A 22572-nucleotide genomic window follows, 5' to 3' on the forward strand; every position below is an offset into this window, starting at 1 on the left:
GCTATGTTTTGTTTCTATATTTTGAAATTAATAAAAAGATTGAAAAAGAAAGAAAGAAGTTCTCTGGTGGCATGGGTAAGCAACCGTGGCTGATAAAGGAAGTTAGGGACTACATAAAAGCCAAGGAAAGAGCATATAATGTAGCAAAAGTGAGTGGGAAGTTGGATGATTGGGAAGCTTTTAAAAATCCAACAAAAGGGACTAAAAAAGCTACAGGAAGGGAAAAGATGAAATATGAAGGTAGACTGGCCAATAATAAAAGCAGGGTACCAAAAGTTTTTTCCGTTATATAAAGAGTAAAAGGGAGATGAGAGTTGATTTCGGACCACCGGAAAATGATGGTGGTGAGGTAGTAACGGGGGACAAAAAATGGCAGATGAACTTAATGGGTACTTTGCATGTCTTCACTGTGAAAGACACTAGCAGTGTGCCAGAGGAGTAGGAGTGAGTGCTATTGCCATTACAAAGGAAAAGTGCCAGGCAAACTAAAAGGTCTTAAGGTGGATAAGTCACCTGGGCCAGATGGGATACATCTTGGAGTCCTGAGAGAGGTTACTGAAGAGATAATGGATGCATTGTCATGATCTTCTAAGAATCTCTTGAATCTGGAATAGTCCAGGTTGAACTGGAAGATTGCAAATATCACTTCACTTTTCAAGAAGGGAGGAAGGCGAAAGAAAGGAAATTATAGACCAATTAGTTTAACCTCAGAGGTTGGGAAAGTGTTGGAGTCTGTTATTAAGGATGAGATTTTGAGGTGCTTGGAGACTAATGATAGAATAAGTCAAAGTCAGCATGGTTTCTGTAAAGGGATATATTTCCTAACAAATCTGTTAGAGATCATCGAGGAAGTAACAAGCAGGGTGGACAAAGGAGAGGCAGGGAATGTTGTTTATTTGGATTTTCAGAAGGTATTTGATAAGGTTCTTCACATGAGACTGCTTGACAGTATAATATCCTATGGCGTTACAGGAAAGATACTGGCATAGATAGCGGAATGGCTGACAGGCAGGAGGCAGTGACTGGGAATAAAAGGGGACTTCTCTGGTTGGCTGCTAGTGGCTACTGATGTTCATCAGGTGTCAGTATTGAAACCGCTGCTTTTCACATTGTTTGTCAATGATTTAGATAATGGAATTGATGGCTTTGTGGCAAAGTTTGCTGATGGTAAGAAGATACGCGGAGGGCTAGGTAGTGTTGAGGAAACAATGTAATTGCAGCAGGACAAATTGGAAGAATGGGCATAAAAGTGGCAGATGGAAACTGTGTTGGGAAATGTATGGTATTGCATTTTGATAAAATGGGGAGAATGTTCCAACATCAAAGGTGCAGAGGGACTTATTCCTCGTGTAAGACACTCAGAAGGATCATCTATAAGTTGAGTCTGTGGTAAAGAAGACATATGCAATGTTGGCATTTATTTCAAGTGGAATAGAATATAAAAGCAAGGAGATAATGTTGAGACTTTATAAGACACTAGTCAAGCCACACTTGGAGTACTGTCCACTGTTTTGGGCCCCATATCTTAGAAAGGATGTGTTATCATTGGAAAGCACCCTGAGAAGGTTCACAAGGATGATTCCAGGAATGAAGGGGCTTACATATGAGGAGCATTTGGCATCTTCGGCCTGTACTCACTGGAATTCAGAAGAACGTTTGGGAATCTCATTGAAACCGACCTAATGTTGAAAGGACTAGATCAGGTGGATGTGGAGAGGATGTTTCCTCTAGTGAAGATGTCCAGAACTAGAGGGCACAGCCTCAAAACTGAGGGGCAACACTTTAGACCAGAGGTAGGGAGGAATTTATTTAGCTAGAGAGTAGTAAATCTGTGGAATACTCTGCTAGAGACTGCAGTGGAGTCCAAGTCCATACATATGGAGGGGTGTCATTACTGGTCAGGGATACTATTACAGCTACAGAAAGGGTGGGTAATGTAGCAGGATCCTCTTTTGAGTCAGTTTGGGTGGAAGTCAGGAACAGGAAGGGAGCAGTTACTGTATTGGGAATATTCTATAGGCCCCTTGGTAGCCCCAGAGATACCGAGGAGCAGATTGGGAGGCAGATTTTGGAAAGGTGCAAAAATAACAGGGTTGTTATCATGGGTGACTTTAACTTCCCTGATATAGATTAGCACCTGATTAGTTCCAAGGGTTTAGATGGGGCAGAGTTTGTTAAGTGTGTCCAGGACAGATTCCTGTCACAGTATGTGGACAGGCCGACCAGGGGGAATGCCATACTAGATCTAGTACCAGGTAATGAACCGGGTCAGGTCACAGATCTCTCAGTGGGTGAGCATCTGGGGGACAGTGACCACCACTTCCTGGCCTTTAGCATTATCATGGAGAAGGATAGAATCAGAGAGGACAGAAAAATTTTCAATTGGGGAAGGGCAAATTATGAGGCTGTAAGGCTAGAACTTGCGGGTGTGAATTGGGATGATGTTTTTGGAGAGAAACATACTATGGACATGTGGTCGATGTTTAGAGATCTCTTGCAGGATGTTAGGGATAAATTTGTCCCGGTGAAAAAGATAAAGAACGGTAGGGTGAAGGAACCATGGGTGACAAGTGAGGTGGAAAATCTAGTCAGGTGGAAGAAGGCAGCATACATGAGGTTTAGGAAGCAAGGATCAGATGGGTCTATTGAGGAATATAGGGAAGCAAGAAAGGAGCTTAAGAACAGGCTGAGAAGAGCAAGAAGGGGGCATGAGAAGGCCTTGGCGAGTAGGGTAAAGGAAAACCCCAAGGCATTCTTCAATTATGTGACGAACAAAAGGATGACGGGAGTGAAGGTAGGACCGTTTAGAGATAAAGGTGGGAAGATGTGCCTGGAGGCTGTGGAAGTGAACGAGGTCCTCAATGAATACTTCTCTTTGGTATTCACCAATGAGAGGGAACTTGATGATGGTGAGGGCAATATGAGTGAGGTCGATGTTCTGGAGCATGTTGATATTAAGGGAGAGGAGGTGTCGGAGTTGTTAAAATACATTAGGATAGATATGTCCCCGGGTCCTGACGGAATATTCCCCAGGCTGCTCCACGAGGTGAGGGAAGAGATCGCTGAGCCTCTAGCTAGGCTCTTTATGTCCTCATTGTCCACGGGAATGGTACCGGAGGACTGGAGGGAGGCAAATGTTGTCCCCTTGTTCAAAAAAGGTAGTAGGGATAGTCCGGGTAATTATAGACCAGTGAACCTTACACCTGTGGTGGGAAAGCTGTTGGAAAAGATTCTTAGCGATAGGATCTATGGGCATTTAGAGAATCATGGTCTGATCAGGGACAGTCAGCATGGCTTTGTGAAGGGCAGATCATGTCTCACAAGCCTGATAGAGTTCTTTGAGGAAGTGACCAGGCATATAGATGAGGGTAGTGTAGTGGATGTGATCTATATGGATTTTAGTAAGGCATTTGACAAGGTTCCACATAGTAGGCTTATTCAGAAAGTCAGAAGGCATGGGATCCTGGGAAGTTTGGCCAGGTGGATTCAAAATTGGCTGGCCTGCAGAAGGCAGAGGGTCTTGGTGGAGGGAGTACTTTCAGATTGGAGGATTGTGACTAGTGGTGTCCTACAAGGATCTGTTCTGGGACCTCTACTTTTCATGATTTTTATTAACAACCTGAATGTGGGGGTAGAAGGGTGGGCTGGCAAGTTTGCAGATGACACAAAGGTTGGTGGTGTTGTAGATAGTGTAGAGGATTGTCGAAGATTGCAGAGAGACATTGATAGGATGCAGAAGTGAGCTGAGAAGTGGCAGATGGAGTTCAACCTGGAGAAGTGTGAGGTGGTACACTTTGGAAGGACAAACTCCAAAGCAGGGTACAAAGTAAATGGCAGGATACTTGGTAGTGTGGAGGAGCAGAGCGATCTGGGGGTACATGTCCACAGATCCCTGAAAGTTGCCTCACAGGTAGATAGGGTAGTTAAGAAAGTTTATGGGGTGTTAGCTTTCATAAATTGAGGGATAGAGTTTAAGAGTCGCGATGTAATGATGCAGCTCTATAAAACTCTGGTTAGGCCACACTTGGAGTATTGTGTCCAGTTCTGGTTGCCTCACTATAGGAAGGATGTGGAAGCATTGGAAAGGATACAGAGGAGATTTACCAGGATGCTACCTGATTTAGAGAGTATGGATTATGATTAGAGATTAAGGGAGCTAGGGCTTTAGTCTTTGGAGAGAAGGAGGATGAGAGGAGACATGATAGAGACAAATAATAAGAGGAATAGATAGAGTGGATAGCCAGCGCCTCTTCCCCAGGGCACCACTGCTGAATACAAGAGGACGTGGCTTTAAGGTAAGGGGTGGGACGTTCAAGGGGGATATTAGAGGAAGGTTTTTTACTCAGAGAGTGGTTGGTGCGTGGAATGCACTGCCTGAGTCAGTGGTGGAGGCAGATACACACGTGAAGTTTAAGAAACTACTAGACAGGTATATGGAGGAATCTAAGGTTGGGGGTTATATGGGAGGCAGGGTTTGAGGGTCGGCACAACATTGTGGGCCGAAGGGCCTGTAATGTGCTGTGTGTGCTGTACTGTTCTAAATATTTAAGGCGGAAGTTGATTGTTTCTTTATCAGTCAGTGCATAAAAGAATATGGTGAATAGGCAGGTGTATGGGGTTGAGTGGAATCCAGCATCAGTCATGATGGAATGGTGGAGCAGACTTGATGGGCTGAATGGCCTAATTCTGCTCCAATGTCTCATGGTCTTGTAGTGCCATAACAAAAACATCTGACCGAAAGTCACTAAAACCATAGAAGTAATTATCATAGGTGGCAGTGCCTTATCACAGCTGGAGATCCATGAGCAAGTCCTCATCAGAGGATCTGAGGTGGAGAGGATCAGTAGCTATAAATTGCATGGCATTGTCATATCAGAGGACCTGCCTAGGGACATGCATGTAAGTACCATCAGAAAGGTGGCACAATAGTGCCTCTACTTTCTGAGAAGTTTGCGGAGAAGTTTATTTGGAGCACTGCATGCTCAGGGCCTTTGCATTGTCAATGATCCTTCCCATCACTCCAACAATCTCTTTGGCCCCCTACCATCAGGCAGGAGGTACCATAGCACTAGGTCAAGGACTGTTAGGTTAGGAAACAGCTTCTTTCCCCAGGCCCTGACACTACACAACTCCCCGCCACCACCCAGGTTTCATTGAATATGCAGATTACATAGTTTACTTTGATTTGTGTTGTACTGTTTGTCAGTTTACTTGTAGTAATATAAGTCACACACAACAAATTAAGGTAGCATATACTGTGTTGTGCACATTGGTCCAGAGGAATGTTGATTTATTTGGTGGAATTCATGTATATGGTTGAATAACAATAAACTTGAGCTAGGTTTGGCATGTCATCTCAAATTATGACAAACTTCTATAGATGCACAGTGGAGAGTATTCTACCTGGTTACATCATGGACTGACATGGAAACACCAATGCCCAGAAATGGAGATGTCTACAGAAAGTGATGAATACAGCCCTGACCATCACCAACAATTCCTTCCCCACTTAAGAGCATAAGATTTAGGAGCAGATTTAGGCCATTTGGCCCATCGAGTCTGCTCCCCCATTTCATCATGGCTGATCCATTTCCCTCTCAGCCCCAATCAACTGCCTTCTCCTGTAACCCTTCATGCCCTGACTAATCAATAATCTATCAACCTTTGCCTGAACTATCCATAAAGGCAGTTTCCACAGCATTTTGTGGCAAAGAATTCCATAGACTTGCCACTCTCTGGCTAAAGAAATCCCTCCTCATATCCATTCTAAAAGGATGCCTGTCTATTCTCAGGCAGTATCTTCTGGTCCTAGACTCTCTCACCTTTCAACCTTTCAATTAATTGAAGCCATTGGCCTTTCAATGGGTTTCAGTTAGATCACCCTTCATTCTTGTAAACTCTAGTGAGTGGAGGCCCAATGCCATCAGATACTCACCTATGACAAGACATTCAATCCTAGAATCATTTTTGTGAATCTCCTTTGAACCCACTCCAATGTCAGCACATCCTTTCTAAAAAAAAGGGCCCAAACAGCTCACAATACTCCAGATGAGGCCTCACCAGTGCTTTATAAAGCCTGAACATAACATCCTTGCTTTTATATTCTAGTCCTTTTGAAATGAATGCGAACTTCACATTTTCCTTCCTCACCACAGACTCAACCTGCAAATTAACCTTTTGGAATCCTGCACAAGGACTTCCAAGTCCCCTTGTACCTTAATTCTTTGTATTTTTCTTCATTTAGAAAATAGTCAACCCTTTACTTTCTTCTACCAATGTGCAAGACCATGCACTTACCGACAATATATTCCGTATGCCACTTCTTAGCCAGTTCTCTTAATCTGTCCAAGCCCTTCTATAGTCTCTCTACTTCCTCAAAACTACTTGGCCCTCCACCTATCTTCAAATCATCTGCAAACTTTACCACAAAGCCATCAATTCTATCATCCAAGTCATTGACATATAACATAAAAAGCAATGGTTCCAGCACAGACCCCTGTGAAACAACACTAGTCTCTGGCAGCTAACTAGAAAAGACTCGCTTTATTTCCACTCTTTGCCTCCTGTCAAACAGCCACTGTGTTGTTCATGCTGGTATCCTTCCTAAAATACCATGGACCCTTGTTAAGCAGCCTCATGGGTGGCAGCTTGTCAAAGGCCTTCTGAAAATCCAAGTATACAACATCAACTGATTCTCTTTTGTCTATCTTGCTTGTTATTTCTTCAAAGAATTCCAACAGATTTGTCAGGCAAGATTTCCCCTTGAGGAAACCATGCCAACTATGACTTATTGTATCATGTGCCTCCAGTTACCCTGAGATCTCATCCTTAACAATTGAATCCAACATCTTCCCAACCACTGAGGTTAGACTAACTGGCCTATAATTTCCTTTCTTCTTCCTTTCACCCTTCTTGAAGAGTGGAGTGACGTTTGCAATGTTTCAGTCTTCCAGAATCATACCTGAACCTAATGGTTCTTGAAAAATCACTACCAATGCCTTCACAAACTCTTTAGCAACCTCTTTCAGAACCCCACTGTGTACACCATCTGGTCCACATGATCTATGTACCTTCAGACCTTTCAATTCTCTAGAAACTTCTCACTAGTAATGGTAACTTCACACACTTCATGACCCCTGACACTCTGGAACTTCCACCATACTGCTAATGTTTTTCACAATGAAGACTAATGCAAAATACTTATTCAGATTGCCTGCCATTTCTTGTCCCCATTACTACTTCTCCAACATCATTTTCCACAGGTCCGATATCCACTCCTGCTTCTCTTTTACACTTTACGTATCTGAAGAAACTTTTGATTTTCCCTTTAATATTACTGACTAGCTTACATTTGTATTCCATCTTTTCTTTCTTAATGACTTTTTAGTTGCCTGTTTGTTTTTAAAAGCTTTCCAATCCTCTAACTTCCCACTAATGTTTGCTCTATTATATGCCTTCACTTTGGCTTTTATGTTGGCTTTGACTTCTTTTGTTCACTACAGTTGTGTCATCCTGCCTTCAGAATACTTCTTCCTCTTTGGGATGTATATATCTTATGCCTTCTGAATTGCTTCCAGAAATTCCAACCATTGCTGCTTTGCCATCATCCCTGCCAGTGTTCTTTTCCAATCAGTTTTAGCTAACTCCTCTCTGGTGCCTCTGTAGTTCCCTTTACTGCACTGTAACGTCAGGGTGAATTCCATCATATTATGATCACTTGTCCTAAGGGTTCTTTTCCAGTTCATTGCACAACACCCAATCCAAAATATCTGATCCCCTAGTCGGCTCAACCACAAGCTGCTCTAAAATAACATCTCATAGGCATTCTAGAAATTCCCCCTCTTCGGATTCAACACCCACCTGATTTTTGCAATCTATGCTCATATTGAAATCCCCATGACTATTGTAATATTGCCCTTTTGGCATGTAGTTTCTATTTCCCATTGGAATTTGTAGATCACATGCTTACTATGGGTTGGGGGATCTGTGAATAAATCTCTCTGTAAATAAATCTCATCGGGGTCTTTTATCCTTGCAGTTCCTTTGTTCTACTCACAATGATTCTCCACCCCCTGACCCTATGTCATCTCTTTCTAATGATTTGATTTCATTTTTTACTAACAGAGCCTTTCCAACCCCTCCTGCCATCCTGCTTGTCCATTCGATACAATGTGTATCCTTGGATGTTAAGCTCCCAGCTGTGATCTTCTTTCAGCCATGATTCAGAGATGCCTCCATCATCATACATGCCAATCTGTAACTGCGCTGCAAGTTCATCTACTGTATTCCGTATACCGCGCACATCAAATATAACACTTCCAGTCCTGTATTCACCAGTTTCGATCTTGTCAGACTTTTACATTGCAACTCATCCCACTGACTGCAACTGAGCCTCTCCCTGCTACGGGCAGACATTCTCACTTGCTTCAAAAAGGCAACAATCATACCAGTGCTCATGAAGAATAATGTGGGCTGCCTTAATGACTATCGCCTGGTAGCACTCACATCGACAGTGATGAAATGCTTTGAGAGATTGGTTGTGACTAGACTGAACTCCTGCCTCAGCAAGGACCTGGACCCATTGCAATTTGCCTATCACTATAATAGCTCAACAGCAGATGCAATCTCAAGATCTCTCCACGTGGCTTTTGACCAGCTAGACAACACAAACACCTACGTCAGGATGCTGTTCATCGACTATAGCTCAGCATTTAATACCATCATTCCCACAATCCTGATTGAGAAGTTGCAGAACCTGGGCCTCTGTACCTCCCACTGCAATTGGATCTTCGGCTTCCTAACTGGAAGACCACAGTCTGTGCAGATTGGTGATAACATCTCCTCCTTGCTGACGATCAGCACTGACGCACCTCAGGGATGTGTGCTTAGCCCACTGCTCTACTCTCTATATACACACGACTGTGTGTCTAGGCATAGCTCAAATACCATCTATAAATTTGCTGATGATACAACCATTGTTGGTCGAATCTCAGGTGGTGACGAGAGGGTGTACATGAATGAGCTATGCCAACTAGTCGAATGGTGTCGCAGCAACAACCTGGCACTCAATGTCAGTAAGACGATAGAGCTGATTGTGGATTTCAGGAGGCGTAAGACAAAGGAGCACATACCAATCCTCATAGTGGGATCAGAAGTGGAGAGAGTGAGTAGCTTCAAGTACCTGAGTGTCAAGATCTCTGAGGATCAAACTTTGTCCCAACATATCGATGTAGTTATATAGAAGGCAGGACAGCGGCTATACTTTATTAGGAGTTATTAGGAGATTTGACGTCAACAAATACACTCAAAAACTTCTATAGTTATACTGTGCAGAGCACTCTGACAGGCTGCATCACTGTCTGGTATGGAGGGGCTACTGCACAGGACCGAAAGAAGCTGCAGATGGTTGTAAATCTAGTCAGCTCCATCTTGGGCTACCCTACAAAGTACCCAGGACATCTTTAGGGAGCGGTGTCTCAGAAAGAGAGTGTCCATTAATTCGGCTCCTATATCATATAGACAGTGGTTGTTTGTGAGGTTTGGTTCATGGATGTTTTTTCATTAATTCTATTGTATTTATTTATTTTCCTATAAATTCCTGCAATAAAATGAATTACTGGGGGGTGGGAACCAAACGGAAGAGATGGAGGAAGAGGCGGTTGGCTCATAAATAGAGAAAGTTTGGAGACAGTGAGAGAGGGAGGATAGGCAGGTGATAGCGAAGGGATGCGCTCAGACCGATGGTATGAGATGTGTCTATTTTAATGCAAGGAGTATTATGAACAAAGCAGATGAGCTTAAAGCGTGGATCAGTACTTGGAGCTATGATGTTGTGGCCATTACAGAAACTTGGATGGCTCAGGGGCAGGAACGGTTAGTTTGTGTGCCAGGCTTTAGATGTTTCAGAAAGGACAGGGAGGGAGGCCAAAGAGGTGGGGGCGTGGCACTGTTGATCAGAGATAGTGTCACGGCTGCAGAAAAGGAGGAAGTCATGGAGGGATTGTCTATGGAGTCTCTATGGGTGGAAGTTAGGAATAGGAAGGGGTGAATAACTCTACTGGGAGTTTTTTATAGACCACCCAATAGTAATGGGGACACCGAGGAGCAGATAGGGAGACAGATTCTGGAAAAGTGTAATAATAACAGGGTTGTCGTGCTGGGAGATTTTGACTTCCCAAATATCACTTGGCATCTCACTAAAGCAAGGGGTTTAGATGGGGTGGAGTTTGTTAGGTGTGTTCAGGATGTCCTCCTGACACAATGTGTAGATAAGCCTACAAGAGGAGAGGCTGTACTTGATCTGGTATTGGGAAATGAAACTGGTCAAGTGTCAGGTCTCTCAGTGGGAGAGCATTTTGCAGATAGTGATCACAATTCTATCTCCTTTACCATAGCATTGGAGGGGGATAGGAACAGACAAGTTAGAAAGTGTTTAATTGGAGTAAGGGGAAATATGAGGCTATCGGGCAGGAACTTGGAAGCATAAATTGGGAACAGATGTTCTCAGGGAAATGTATGGAAAAAATGTGGCAAGTGTTCAGGGGATATTTGCGTGGAGTTCTGCATAGGTACATTTCACTGAGACAGGGAAAGGATGGTAGGGTACAGGAACCGTGGTGTACAAAGACTGTTGTAAATCTAGTCAAGAAGAAAAGAAAAGAGTGGTGAGTGGGCTACAGGCGACGGTGGTGGTGGTGGATACATAGAAACATAGAAAACCAACAGCACAATACAGGCCCTTCGGCCCACAAAACTGTGCTGAACATGTCCCTACCTTCGAACTACCTAGGCTTACCCATAGTCCTCTATTTTTCTAAGCTCCATGTACCTGTCCAGAAGTCTCTAAAAAGACCCTATCGTATCTGTCTCCACCACCATCGCCGGCAGCCCATTCCATGCACTTACCACTCTGCGTAAAAACCTTACCCCTGACATCTCCTCATTACCTACTTCCAAGCACCTTAAAACTGTGTCCTCTCGTGCGAGCCATTTCAGCCTCTGACTATGCACACGATCAATGTCTCTCATCATCTGATACACCTCTATCAGGTCACGTCTCATCCTCCGTCACTCCAAGGAGAAAAGGCCGAGTTCACTCAACCTATTCTCGTAAGACATGCTCCCAATTCCAGGCAATATCCTTGTAAATCTCCTCTGCACCCTTTCTATGGTCTCCACATCCTTCCTATATTGAGGCGATCAAAATTGAGCAGAGTACTCCAACTGGGGTCTGACCAGGGTCCTATATAGCTGCAACATTACCTCTTGGCTCCTAAACTCAATCCTGTGACTGATGGAGGCCAATGCAACATATGCCTTCTTAACCACAGAGTCAACCTGCGCAGCAGCTTTGAGTGTCCTATGGACTCGAACCCCAAGATCCCTCTGATCCTCCACACTGCCAAGGGTTTTACCATTAATACTATATTCTGCCGTCATATTTGACCTACCAAAATTAACCACTTCACACTTATCTGGGTTGAACTCCATCTGCCACTTTCTCAGCCCAGTTCTGCATCCTATCAATGGCCCGATATATGATATGGTCTTTTAAGAGACTCCTGGATAGGTACATGGAGCTCAGAAAAATAGAGGGCTATAGTTAACCCGAAGTAATTTCTAAGGTAAGGACATGTTCGGCACAGCTTGGTGGGCCAAAGGGCCTGTATTGTTTCAATCAAGAAGTATGATATGGTAACATATGTGTACTTTCATAATAAATTTTTACTTTGACTTACCTTGCCTTTGGTTTTATCTGTTATGTGTTTCATGCACCTCCCCCCACCACACCAGGGAGGGACAGGCTCCACATTCCACACTATTGTGATTTGCATAACCTTGTGTGACACTTTCCCTCACCAATGGAAATGTCTTCTCCGTTCAGTCCTTTCATTTACGAAGGCCCCATTCAAGTCACCTACCCACACTGTATTCCCTCTGTGGAGTAGTGAGTCCCTGGTTCAGCTGACAGTTACTTCTCACTGGATCATGCGGTTTATTTGTCCCTTATTCGTCTCTAGGCATCCATTAACTTCAGCCAGCTTCTAACCTGCTTCAAATCTCAACACTGTGACTGAACCAGAGTGATAATTAACAGAAGCCCAGTGACGCTTTCATGCCCCTGGCAGGGATATTATCTTACCTTTGTCTCAAAACACCACTGCAAGAGGTCATTGATGCACCTGAAAAGATTTATTCGATTTCCCTGGTCTCTAGATGGAAAATAGAACAGCAATCACAACAGTCATCTCCAGGGTAATGAGGGAACTTTGATACACAGCAAAATATGTCCACACTACATCCAATATTAATTCCCAGCCATCCATATAGTAGCTCCTCTCTGAATGGTCCCAAGCCCAGCTGCAAAAGGAGGAGGATTGGACATGGGGCTAATCATCCCATCCCATAAAAACACAGAGCTACAGCAATACCAACAAAAACTCCAAGGATATCATTCCTGGGCGAGGAAGGATCTTCGACTTGATGTCATATGAGGTTGTTCTGTAGAAAGTCTGTGGAAGCCACAGGGCCAATCGACCTTCTGTCATCTAGGACCACCTCTCAGCTGGCTCAGAACAGAGGACTCTAGTCCGCTGTTGCTGGCAGTCTATGCTCCAGTATTGGGTAGTTGGTTTAACTAACAAACTATCTATATACTGCTCGGTAACAAACACAGTGAAGTAAACTCCATACAATATCTATCTGGAATAGCTGCAGGGTGGCAAGCTCGTAGAGCACTGTCTCACAGCCCCGATAACCCAGGTTTGATCCTGATTACTGGTGTTATGGGAAGTTGTGGAGATTGCACAAACTCCACAGCAATGGTGTCTGTGAATGCCGGACTGAAAATTAACAGTCTAAGGAACTCAACAGGTTAGGTAGCATCTATGGAAAGTAATAGAGTCGACATTTTGGGCCAAAACCCTTCATCAGGGTCTCATCCAAACTGCTGGGGTCCTCTGGCTTTTTTTGTGTTCTACTCTGGATTTCTAGCAGCTACAGGATCTCATGTTAAAATTAATAGTCAGAGATCAGAAAAATGCGTTCTTCATCACACAGAGTTCTGGGATGTTGAGCATCGACAATTTGGTGAACAAGACAACGAAAAACACAGAGCGGGGTTTGGGGCAGCTGTTGGGAACCACAAATGGCAGGAAACTAGCATCACTGAGCAGAACTGACAGTGGCAGGAGACAATGAGTGTGAATAAAGGTGGCCTTTTCTGTTTGGTTGATGGTGACTAGTGGTGTTCCTCAGTGGTCGGTGTAAGGAGAACTTCTTTTTTGACGTTATATGTCAATGATTTAGATGACAAAATTGATGGCTTTGATGGAGAAGTATTCAGAGAAATGGTTGTTGTGATGCGTCTAACGTGGTAGTGTAGTGCGTAGTGCTTGTCGCTCTGACTTTCAGCTTCCTCCATTGTTAGCAGTCTCGTGAAAAGCAGAGGTGAATGCTTAAGGCTCTCCCTGCCAGTACATAGTCTCTCCAACAGCAGGCTCATGTAGTGCCTCCTGGCTGGTTACACATGTAAACTGAACTCCTTTTGAACTCAAGCTGAACTACAGAGGACAGGGAGGAGGTCTGGCCCCTGCACACGTAACACGCAGGCCCACCGGTGTGTGGACACACCCTGCTGCTCTTGAACCAGTTCCCCAGCTCTGGGTAAATAGCCCCACTGCCTTGTGGGCAGCCTTGGGAGAGACAAAGGCTACGGGAGTAAACCCAGACAGAAAATTCGGAGTGGAGCCTCTAAGGCAGATGTACGTCACTGAACATCCTTCCGGCAACTCCTGCAGCCAAGCTGGTGCAAGACATATTGCTTTGCTTTCCTTTGGACGACAGCGGTGAGGCCGAGAGGGAGATCTTGATGACTGAGCATCACAGGGTCTCTATACCTTTAGCCCAAGTTTGTAAAAAAACCATTGTACTTCAAGAGAGATGGATGACATCATAGACATCCGGATGATACGTAGATAGGTGGAGGGGCAGGTGGTGTTGAGGAAGCAGGACTAAGGCAGATTAGGAAAATGGACAAAGAAGTGGCATTAGTAATGACCTTTCAAGAACCAATGGATTCTGACATAGTTCTGGAGGACTGGAAAATTACAAATGTCACTCCACTTTTCAAGAAGGGAGAAAGACAAAAAAAAAGGAAATTATAGGCCAATTAGGCTGACCTCAGTGGTTGTTAAAATGTTGGAGTCAATGGTTAAGGACATGGTTTCAGGGAATTTGGAGGCACATGAGAAAATAGGCCATAGTTAGCATGGTTTCCTCAAGGGAAAATCTTGCCTGAAGAAATAATAAGCAGGATAAACAAGGAGAATTGATGGATATTGTCTACTTGGATTTTCAGAAGGCCTTTGACAATGAGGCTGCTTAACAAGTTAGGAGGCCATGACATTAGGGGAATGATACTATTACTAGAAAGAGCTTTTTCCGTTTGGTAGCCGGTGACTAGTGGTCTTCCACAGCGGTCTGTGTTGAGGCTGCCTATTTTTGCATTATATGTCAATGATTTGGATGACAGAATTAATGACTTTGTCGCCAAGTTTGTGGACAATATGAAAGTAGGTGGAAGGACAGGTAGTATTGAGGAAGCAGAGTGGCTACAGAAGGACTTAGACAGATTAGGAGAATGGGCAAATAAGTTGCAGATGGAATATAGTGTTGGAAGGTATGGTTATGCACTTTGATCGAAGAAATAAAAGTGCAGATTATTTTTGAAATGGAGAAAATATTCAAAAATCTGAGGTGCAAAGAGACTTGGGAGTCCTCATGCAGGATTCCTGAAAGGTTAATTTGCAGGTTGAGTCAGAGGTGAAGAAGGCAAATGCAATGTTAGCATTCATTTCAAGGCACCTAGTTAATAAAAGTAAGGATATAATGCTGGGGCTGTGTAAGACATTGGTGAGGCCTCACCTACAGTATTGTGAGCAGTTTTGGGCCCCTTATCAAAGAACATATGTGCTGGCATTGGAGACCATTCAGAGGAAGCTCACGAGAATGATGCTGGGGGAAAAAAAAGTCCAGTTAAGGTCTGAGGAGCACGTAATGTTTCTGGGTCTGTACTCACTGGAGATGAGATGAATGAGAGGGAATCACGTTGAAATGTATCAAATATTGAAAAGCCCAGCTACAGTAGATATGGAAAGGATATTTCCTATAGTTGTGGGGGGAGAGGGTGGAGTCTAGGACCAGAGGAAATGGTCTCAGAATAGAGGGACGTCTGTTTGGAACAGGAATTTCTTTAACCAGAGTGTGGTGAATTTGTAAAATCCATTGTCACTTGGAGGCCAAGTCATTGACCATAAGACCATAAGATATAGGGGCAGAAATAGGTCATTCAGCCCATCGAGTCTGCTCTGCCATTTCATCATGCTGATTCAATTTTCCTCTCAGCCCTCATCTCCTACCTTCTCCCCATACCCTTTCATGCTGTAACCAATCAAGAATCTGTCAACCTCTGTTTTAAATATACATTGGTGCCAATGACAAATAGAAAAAGGAAGGAAGTCCTGAAGAGAGAATTCAGAGAGTTGGGTAGGAAACTGAAAAGCAGGACTTCCAGGGTAGTAATCTCAGGATTGCTGCCTGTGCCACGTGCTAACGAGCGCAAGAATAACATGACCAGGCATATTACTGCGTGGCTGAGAGGCTGGTGTAGGGAGCAGGGCTTTATGTTCCTCAACCGATGGGGCCTCTTCTGGGGGAGGTATGACCTGTACAAAAAAGGACGGATTACCCTGAACCCAAATGGGTCCATTATCCTAGCAGGCAGGTTTAATACAGCTGTTAGGGAGGGTTAAAACTAATTTGGCAGGGGGATGGGGACCGGAGTGATAGGACTGAGGAAGGGGAAAACAGATATAAATCAAAGATAGCGTGCAAAAGAGATAATAGAAAGGACAAGCACGAGATGAAGCATCATCACAGCCTATGGGATGAGTTACAGGACAATAGAGGTGTGGTGCTGTTAAAACAGGCAGCAACAAATACTGGACTGTAAGTGTTATATTTGAACACATACAGCATAAGAAATAAAATGGACAATCTTGAAAATCAGCTACAGATTGCCAGTATGGCCTTGTGGCCATCTTTGAAACTTGGCTAAAGGATAGCTGCCATTGGGAGCTGAATGTCCAAGGATATATGGTGTATCAAAACGATAGGTTAGTAGGCAGAGGGGGTGGTGTGGCCCTGTGTATAGGAAATAATATTAAATCATTAGAAAGGGATGACATAGGATTGGAAGGTGTAGAGTCTGCATGGGTTGAGTTAAGTAATGGCAAGGGTAAAAGGACCCTAATGGCAGTTGTATACAGGCCTCCAAACAGCAGTCGGGATGTGGATTACAAATTACAGCTGGAGATAGAAAAGGCGTGTCAGAAAGGTAATGTCATGATCATTGTTGGTGCTTTTAACATGAAAGTGGATTGGGAAAACTAGGCCAGTACTGGACCTCGAGAGAGAATTTGTAGAATGTCTAAGGGATGGATTTTTAGAACAGTTTGTTGCTGAGCCCACTAGGGGATTGGATGTATTGGATTGGGTGTTGTGCAATGATCTGGAGATGATAAGAGAGCTTAAGGTTAAGGAACCCTTAGGAAGAAGTGATTACAATATGATCCAGTTCACTTTGAAATTTGAAAAGGAGAAACTAAATTCAATGTGTTGGTATTTTAGTGGAATAAAGGAAATTACAATGGCATGGGAGTGAAACTGGCCAAAGTTGACTGGAAAGGGACGCTAGCAGGAAGGACAGCAGAGCTGCAATGGCTGGAGTTTCTGTGAAAAATAAGGAAAGTGCAAGACAGATATATTCCAAGTAAGAATAAATTTTCGAATGGAAGAGGGACACTTCTGTGGCTGACAAGTGAAGGAATGCAAACAAAGGTGTGAGCGTGGCTAGAGGAGAACGGCAGGCAGGAGGACGAACGGGAAGGCAGGCGGCATGCAATGCTCCTGTTAACACAGAGAATCAGTTAACACAGGCAAACAACAGCCAGGAAACAAAATTTAGAATACACAATTTTAAGCGGCCTAGAATGTGAACTACCACACTGGCAGAAGCAAAGATCTGGCGATAAGTGGATGGAAAGCTGGGGTATTTATGCTGCAGGTTAGATGAGATTCAGGTTTGCCGCAATCAGGGAGCCCAGGAGAACAAATGAAATGCCATGCCCACCACACACACACACACACAGGTCTTCACAGTGGAAGACATTCAAGAGTGTCAGGGAAGTGAAGTTTGTGCAGTGAAATTTACGACTGAGAAGATGCTCAGGAAGCTTAATGGTCTGGGGGTGAATAAATCTCCTGGACCTGTTGGAATGCACCCTCGGGTTCTGAAGGAAGTAGCTGGAGAGACTGTGGAGGCACTAACGATGCTCTTTCAAGAATCAATAGATTCTGGCATTGTACCGGATGACTGGAAAATTGCAAATGTTACTCCACTATTTAAGAAGGGTGGGAGGCAGCAGAAAGGAAACTATAGACCTGTTAGCCTGACATCAGTGGTTGGGAAGTTATTGGAATGGATTGTTAGGTTGAGATTACAGAGTACCTGGAGGCACATGACAAGATAGGCCAAAGCCAGCATGGTTTCCTGAAAGGAATATCCTGCCTGACTAACCGACTGCAGTTTTTTGAGGAAATTATAAGCAGGGTAGGCAAAGAAGATGCAGTAGATGTGGTGTACTTGGATTTATGGGAGACCTTTGACAAGGTGCTGCACATGAGGCTGCTTAGCGAGATAAGAGCCCATGAAATTACAGGGAAGTTACTAGCATGGGTGGAGCATTGGCTGATCGGCAGAAAGCAGAGAGTGGGAATAAAGGGATCTGATTCTAGCTCAATGCCGGTTACCAGTGGAGCTCCACAGGGGTTGGTGTTGGGACCACTGCTTTTTACAATGTATGTCAATGATTTGGACAACGGCATTAATGGATTTGTGGCTAAATTTGCCGATGATACAAAGATAGGTGGAGGAGCGGGTAGTGTTGATGAAACATGGAGCTTAGAAAAATAGAGGGCCATGGGTAACCTTGGTAATTTCTAAAGTAAGTACATGTTCAGCACAGCAATGTGGGCTGAAGGGCCTGTATTGTGCTGTAGGTTTTCTGGGTTTCTACGTTTCTAAACAGAGAGTCTGCAGAGATAGTTTAAGGGAATAGGCAAAGGAGTAGCTAATGATATACAATGTTGGAAAGTTTATAGTCATGCACCTTGGTGGAAGAAATAGACGGGCAGACAGTTATTTAGATGGAGAGAGAATTCAAAATGCAGAGATGCAAAGGGACTTGGGAGTCCTTGTGCAGGGTACCCTAAAGTTTAACCTCAAGGCTGAGTCAGTGGTGAAGAAGGTGAATGCAATGTTGGCATTCATTTTTTGACGTTTAGAATATAAGAGCAGGGACATGATTTTGAGGCTCTATAAGGAACTCGTGAGACCACACTTGGAGAGTTGTGTGCAGTTTTGTGCTCCTTATTTTAGAAAGGATACACTGACTTTGGAGCGGGTTCAGAGAAGATTCACGAGAATGATTCCAGGAATGAGGAACGTCTGGCAGTTCTTGGGCTGTATTCCCTGGAGTTCAGGAAAATGAGTGGGGATCTCACAGAAACATTCTGAATGTTAAAAGATCTGAACAGATTAGATATGGCAAAGTTATTTCCCATGGTAGGGAAGTGTAGGACAAGGGAGCATGAATTCAGGATTGAAGGACGTCCAGTTAGAACAGAGATGCGGAGAAATTACTTTAGTCAGAGGGTGGTAAATCTGTGGAATTTTTTTTGCCACGAGCAGCTGTGGAGGCCAGGTCATGGGGTGTATTTAAGGCAGTGATAGAGAGGTTCTTGATTAGCCAGGGCATCAAAGGGCATGGGGAGAAGGCAGGGGAGTGGGGACGACTGGAAGAATTGGAACAGCCCATGATTGAATGGTGGAGCAGACTCGATGGGTCGAGTGGCCTACTTTTGCTCCTATATCTTATCGTCTTATAAAGACTTGATCTCCACAGCTGGCTGTTGCAACTAATTCCACAGATTTGCCTCATTCTGGCTGAACAAATTCCTCATCTCCGTTCTAAAAGGACGTCCCTCTATTCCGAGGCTGTGTCCTCCCGGTTTCGACTCTCCCACCAGAGGAAACAGCCTCACCACATCCATTCTATCAAGGCCTTTCACCATTCGATAGGTGGATTGGTGAATATGGGACCCGTGAACATTCAAGTGCAGACAAATACAGAGATGAGGATTCTATCTTTCTTCGCGGTGCCCCACACCCAAGAGAAATAGTCATGACTGTCTCTGTTCCGATGCCTCATTCCTCCTGTCATTTCAGTCCCGCCTACTACCGCTCCCCTCACTGACTCGGGTTATGCTTACCTCACGCCGATGTTTTCCAATTCATCCACTGTCAGTTTCGGCAGGGTTGTGCCGGATATGTTTTTATCTGTTGAGAGAGTGTATACAGAAAAGCAAAAGCAAAATTCAGTAAGAATCATTCCTGCTCTCGGACCACAAAACCTACACGGTGTTTTAGAAAGACTACCAGCACCCTGTCGATCAGGAGCAGCACGGAACACACGGCTTTTGCCAACAACTTGTGAGCAGAATTTAAGCTTTCTATGAATAAAAGTCGCAACCCTAACATCTGCCGACCCGAACCCGGCAGCAGAGCACGCACCATCTCTCTCCCAGTGACGCCGAATACGCAGCTCACGGCAAACTGAGTACGTTCGGTATGTGACTAATAGAACACAAGTTCAGTGTTTTTAGACAACTTCGTTAGAAATTACACGTGTACCCGGAACGACCGCATGCCTAGCAAACCTGCCTATTCCACACACCTGAAGTCACCTATCACCTTCTGAACTGTCCCTCTTTCCCTCTTGCTACCATTTCATTCTGGCGGCTTCCTCCTTCCTTTGCAGTCCTGAAGAAGGGTCTCGGTCCGAAACATCAATTGTTTATCCATTTCCATAGATGGCACCTGACCTGCCGAGTTTCTCCGGCAGTTTGTTTGTGACTTTCTCGATTTCCAGCATCTGAACAATCTCATGTGTTTATGATTTTCTGTCTGTGTCCCTGGGGAACACTCGCTCCGCTTGTTTAACACCAAGAAACGGAGCTGATCTAGGAGACGCCGCCCCTCTTCCTGTGTTTGGCGTGTGGCTGAACTGTTGTGAGGAAATCCACAGGGAAAGACTGGGATGAACAGTAAACACCACATGTTCCTTCATCAACTCTATTTCTCGGTATCAAAGTTGTGAGGTAGGTCTTCCCAGCGAGGCAGGGAGAAGTCTGTTCATCCCGCAGTCGTTGTGGGTACACCTGTCGCTGCTTGCTAAGTCGTCCTCAAAAAAACCTTGACATCAACCTGACGCGTGTAATAGCAATTACATACCGAATGGATGCTTATTCGGAATCATTGACAGAGGAATGGAGCGTGCTTTTCTGCCGAGCTCGGGAACCCTGCTATTATGGTTGAGAATTTAATAATGGGGAGCTTAAATTCCTCTGTCAAATTATATTCAAAGCTCTTGTCTCCCTGATGCTCCGAATTGACTGGGGATTTCTTTCTTCTAAAATACTTTCTGGGTTGGCATGAACATCGATTTCTCTAAATTCGGATAATTTCTCATCCTCGCCCTTTACCCTTTCTCCATTCCCTATTCCAGTTCACCTTTTATCACTTCTCTCCTCCTCACCTGCCCATCAGCTTCCCTGGTTCCTCTCCTCTTTCCCTTTTTTCCATGGTCCACTGTCCTCGCCAATCACATTCCCTCTTTACCTCTTCCCCTATCACCGCCTCCCAGCTTCTGACTTCATGTCCCACTCCTCCATCCACCCACCTTCCCCCTCACCTGCCATCTTGTACTCCTTCCCCCCCCCCCCGACCTTCTTCTCTGCCCCATCGAAACGTCGACTGTTTATTCCAATTTACAGATACTGAGTTACGGCAGCATTTGGCGTGTGATGCTCTGGGTTTCCAGTACCTGCAGAATCTCGTGTATCATTGATGAAATAAGCGCAGGAGGAAAGGTTTTGTACATTTTTCTGATTCCATACTTGCCTCTGAACAACTTCTCGAACTGTTCCAAGCCTTGCATCCACAGGAATCCGCACACATCGTCCACGCTCCATTCCAGGAAATTCGATTTTTTCGGCGAAAAAGCTCTGCGCTTCGCGGTACTGCTGCCCGCGGCCGCTCCGTCAGAGGTGCAGGACCGCTGTCTCTTGCTGCTCATCTCGCCTCTCTGAGCATCCAACACATCGCACAGACTACACCTGCACACTGCCCGTGACTGACAGGTGTGACGTACCTCGAGGATTGACGCCCTCTTCCCCACACTTGTTCATAGAAAAGTACAGCGCGGAAAGAGGCCCTTCGGCCCATCTAGTCCGTGCCGAAACACTTAAACTGCCTGCTCCCATCGACCCGCACCGAGACCATAACCCTCCATACCCCTACCATCCAGGTACCTGTCCAGACTTCACTTAAACGCTGAAATCGAGCTCCCGCTGGCAGCTCATTTCCAGTCTCACACTTCTCTGAGTGAAGAAGTTTCCCCGATGTTCCCCTTAAACTTTTCACGTTTCACCCTTAACTCATGATTTCTAGTTGTAGTCTCACGCAACCTCAGTGGAAAAAGCCTGCTTGTATTTGCCCTAACTATAACCCTCATAATTTGGGCCGTTTAGATCATATGAGATGTTGACACTTTGACACCCAGGAACTTGAACCTGTTCAGGCTGACACTCAATGACGACTGGTGTATATTCCCCTGACTTCTCCTTCCTGGAGTCAACATTCAATTCACTGGTGGCCCTGTTGCTTCACGCCAAAGATCCCATTTTAGAAGGAAGGCCATAGTACAATTAATGAGATTTGGAGAGTTATCAGTGATAGGAACATTGCACATTGTTATCTAAATCCAGTCCCAGCCCATGTGGTTGCAATAACAGACTTTGCTATGATCCTCAACTGTCATAGTCCGGTCTGTCAACGACTCATTTCAGTTAATTTCCTTTTCCCCGTGTTCCACTGGGCTCTTTGATTAGGGCACCTTATGCTCATTCGAACTGGCAGCATAAAAACTCCTGCTTATATCTACTCGCTGTCACACTGGGGGTTGTTGAAGGCGGGCCCAAATGCAAGACACAAACACTGAAGTACAAGGAACAGGACTTGACTAGAGTAGGGATGAGACAGGATACAGACAAGGAGCAGGGACAAGAACGCAGACTTGGGCTAGGACATGGACAAGACAGGGAACCCGGACAAGGAACTATGCACTAGGAGCCTGGGCTTGGGCTTTGAGCCAGAGACTGGATGAGCACCCAGAACCTGGGTCTTGCCACGGGAGCTCGGGCCCCAGAACCAGGCAAGGACATGACATGACTACAGGACAGGACGTGGCTGGGGTGTAGAGGCTTGGGGTTTGAGGCTGGGGGTTTGATCTTGAGGCTTGAAGCTGGGCTCTTGGTCTTGAGGCTTGAGGCTGGGGTCTTGAGGCTTGATGCTGAGGTCTTGAGGCTTGAGGCTTGAGGCTGGGGTCTTGA

At 44.8% G+C, this 22572-nt stretch overlaps 1 protein-coding gene across 1 annotated transcript in view; it reads right to left on the minus strand.

Annotated features, from left to right (window-relative positions):
• Nucleotides 1–21257, minus strand: part of LOC140210637 (deoxynucleoside triphosphate triphosphohydrolase SAMHD1-like) — a 70033-nt gene extending 48776 nt beyond the window's left edge. The window contains exons 1-3 of the mRNA XM_072279773.1: nucleotides 21083–21257; nucleotides 19393–19459; nucleotides 12143–12212 (exon numbers count right to left, since the gene is read on the minus strand). Of these exons, the coding sequence (XP_072135874.1) occupies nucleotides 12143–12212; nucleotides 19393–19459; nucleotides 21083–21257 (312 nt within the window). The remainder of the gene's footprint in view (nucleotides 1–12142; nucleotides 12213–19392; nucleotides 19460–21082) is intronic.
• Nucleotides 21258–22572: the final 1315 nt, after the last annotated feature.

This window comes from Mobula birostris, chromosome 2, assembly GCF_030028105.1.
Source record: "Mobula birostris isolate sMobBir1 chromosome 2, sMobBir1.hap1, whole genome shotgun sequence".
Lineage (NCBI taxonomy): Eukaryota > Metazoa > Chordata > Chondrichthyes > Myliobatiformes > Myliobatidae > Mobula > Mobula birostris.